Source organism: Pteropus alecto, unplaced genomic scaffold, assembly GCF_000325575.1.
Source record: "Pteropus alecto unplaced genomic scaffold, ASM32557v1 scaffold45, whole genome shotgun sequence".
NCBI lineage: Eukaryota > Metazoa > Chordata > Mammalia > Chiroptera > Pteropodidae > Pteropus > Pteropus alecto.
In genome coordinates this window covers 12,940,764-12,943,825 of record NW_006442491.1, presented here as the reverse complement: position 1 = coordinate 12,943,825, position 3,062 = coordinate 12,940,764, and the positions used below count along the sequence as shown (strand labels likewise).

General features: G+C 42.4%; 1 protein-coding gene across 1 annotated transcript in view; it reads right to left on the bottom strand.

Annotated features, from left to right (window-relative positions):
- TMX4 (thioredoxin related transmembrane protein 4) overlaps positions 1-692 on the bottom strand; it is a 44,280-nt gene extending 43,588 nt beyond the window's left edge. The window contains exon 1 of the mRNA XM_006921602.3: positions 289-692. Within this exon, the coding sequence (XP_006921664.1) occupies positions 289-464 (176 nt within the window). The 5' untranslated portion in view covers positions 465-692. The remainder of the gene's footprint in view (positions 1-288) is intronic.
- Between the last annotated feature and the right edge of the window lie 2,370 nt (positions 693-3,062).

The following is a 3,062-nucleotide window of genomic DNA, read 5'->3' as shown; positions in this document are numbered from 1 at the left end:
TAAGTTACTCATCCACCCCATCCCTAAAACACTTTGCCTTAAAGCAGGGAGAGAGCAAGGCGAAGAAGTGTAAGAGGTGCGCTTCAGTTTCAGCTGTCACCGCAGAGGGCCTGGCGCGCATGCGCACCATGAATGGCCAGGCCCGGCGCCGTAGGTCGGTAGCAGAACCGGCCCCGGGCCTGAGGTCAAGCCTAGCGCGTAGTGCAGCGTCCGGAGCAGCCTGTGAGGCTCTGGGAGGGCGGCGCTCACGAAGACAGGGTGGCATGTGGGGCGCGCGGGCACACTCACAATTTCAGCATCCACTCGCCCTCCATCACCAGCGTCCAGTTGGAAGCGGACATGGGCAGCACCAGGCTCTGCTCCTCCGGCAGCGCGGCCTGCTCGGGGCCGGCCTCAGACGTCGCCGCAATGAGCCAGGCGGCAAGTAGCGCCGTCAGCAGCGGGCCGCAGCGCCCGCCCGCCATGTTGGGACGTGGAGCGAGGCTCCTCGGCAGGGCGTGTGGAGAAAGTGAGCAGCGGGCTCGCAACCTCGCTCGCCTGCCCGACTGGCGCTTCCCAAGTAGTCGGAGGCGGCAGCGAGGAGCCTCGCCTCCTCCTGGCCGCGCCGACAGACCACGTTCCCTAAGCGAGCGGCGGACACCTTCTCTTATCGGCCCGAGCCAGCCGAGGCCACGCCCCCTCTCGCCGCGACCTTCCGTTGCCCGGGGTGTCGGTTGCCTAGGCAACAGCCGCCTTTTCTTCCAGACCACTATACTGAAAATAAACAGATGACCCGACTTTGCTTAAGTTAGAATATGAACGGCGTGTGCCCAGGCTACCCAGTAAGGCGAGATGGCACGTGTGTGTTTTTCTAAAGAGAAACATGGCCAGTAATTTAAAACTTCATACCCTCTTCAATGGTAGCAAAAATAACCATGGACTACAAAGTGAACTTGTTTAACAACAACAACAAAAAAAAATGGAGGAACGTAGTAGGCATCTCTTGCTGAAAGGGAGAGGAAAATTAAAGTACTCTCTGCGTGTGTATATTGAAATATCCCTTCCTAATTGGAACTAATAGTGAAACTAGACTGTAGTTCTATGTTTTGTAAAAATAATTTTAATTTCATAAAAACTTTTAAAACATGGATAAAAATAGATAAAATGAGTCAGTTAATAACAATATTGTCAGTTGCAATTAAATGCACTTTTCCTCTTGGCTACAGTTTTGTCAGATCTAAAATGAAAGTAGCCTGAAATGATTTACAAATTTCTTTCCAGGTACATATTAAGTACATCCAGGCCACCGCACCCTTGGTATGTATGACTGAAATACAATTAGAAGGTGGTGAGCTTTTCAAAGTGTACTTTATAAGAATTCATTTGGGGTTCAAAGCATGAAACTGAGTAATGTGATCAATATATCATGAAAAGAAATGTGATTTCTGTCTTAGGCTTTAAACGAAGACAGCTATACAACTAAAAGTATTGCAGATTACATGAGATCAATCTCCTATCAGTACAAATAGAAAAGAAAGATTAATTTTGCCCCCAGAAAAGGTCTTACTTGAATTAGGTGTTAATTTGTAGTAACTAAATTCTATGTGGATGGAACCTGCCCTGATCATCAAAATATGACTCAAATTTACAAACTATTAAAAATTAGGAAAATGTTTGTTCAATAAATGTTCCTGAGAGTTACTGTTATTGAATACAGATTAATCCTATGAACTCATTGGAAAACATTTTTTCGTGTGTGTGTGCTTATAAAAAGAAAGTACTCGTAATTGAGAATTCTATCTATTCAGTATATGATATACAATTGGTTTTAAAAAGTTCTTAAAAATAAGATCTGATATTAAAGAACTACTATTAATTTTCTTGGGTGTGATAATGGCGTTATGACTATATATGTTTAAATTTTTATTGGTCCCATATAGTGAAATACTATGGTTAAAATAATATGATGTCTAGAATTCCCTTTAAAAAGCTCCAGAAAATTTCTGGAGAGTAGAGGGAGGATGGATGAAACAAAAGTGGTATAATGTTCATTAATGTTGAAGTTCATTTTTGCTATTCTATCTACTTTTGTGTACGTTGGAAAATTTGCAAAATTAAAAATGAAAAGGGAAAGGCATATCTGCGGCACAAAATAAACTAATTGCCGAAGCTTTTCCTATACTTAACACAAAATGTATGATCAAAAATTTTATTTCTTGGCCTCCAGACTGAGGTAAGTAGGATACAATATAGCAAGAATGTGTGGAAATGAGTGCATAGTGGGGTGAGATAGACCAAGGACAGGGAGCGATTGCTCTCAAACCATGATTGACATCTCCGACTAATTCTTCCGTCTTATGCGACTTGGGGCTAAAACTAGTTGACACAAAGGTTCTGTTTAAATGCAGGTAATAATAGAACATACTGCATATGATGGCTGTGATGATTCAATAAGATAAATATGATGTCTAACCCATGGTATTCAATAAAGGTTATGTATTATTATTTGGAAGCAAGGACATGTTATAATGCTTCTAAGGCTCTCTATTTTTCAAAAGTTAAAGTCAAATTCACTTTTATCATGGTACACGAAGTCCTTCACAATACAGCTTTCTAGATCAGTTTTGCCTACTTTATAGTCCACCATTCATGCAATGTGCCATGTGCCAGAACACAATGCTGCACCTCATTCCCCAAACATGTGAGGAGCTGAGGCCTCAGTCCAACAGCTCTTAATAACTGAATCCTGAGAACAACCATATGAGTGACCTAGAATCAGTTCTTTCTCCTACTCTTGAGATGACTGAGCCTAGAGAGTAACCCGGAGCCAGAGGGAATAGTTTAACTGGGTCCTCTAACCAACGGAAACCATGAAATAATAAATGTTGTTTTAAGCTATTGAGATTTGGGGTAATTTATTATGCAGCAATAGGTAACTAGGTCAGTGCTCAATCCTTTTTATTTTTGAAGAACGGAATTATAGTTTTAAGAAGGTTGGTACCTGGTACTGGGAGAAAGAGCTTTTGTCCCTAAAGTAGTTTTTGATGATGGCATTCAGGGGCAGCTATGGTTACGCAGAAATA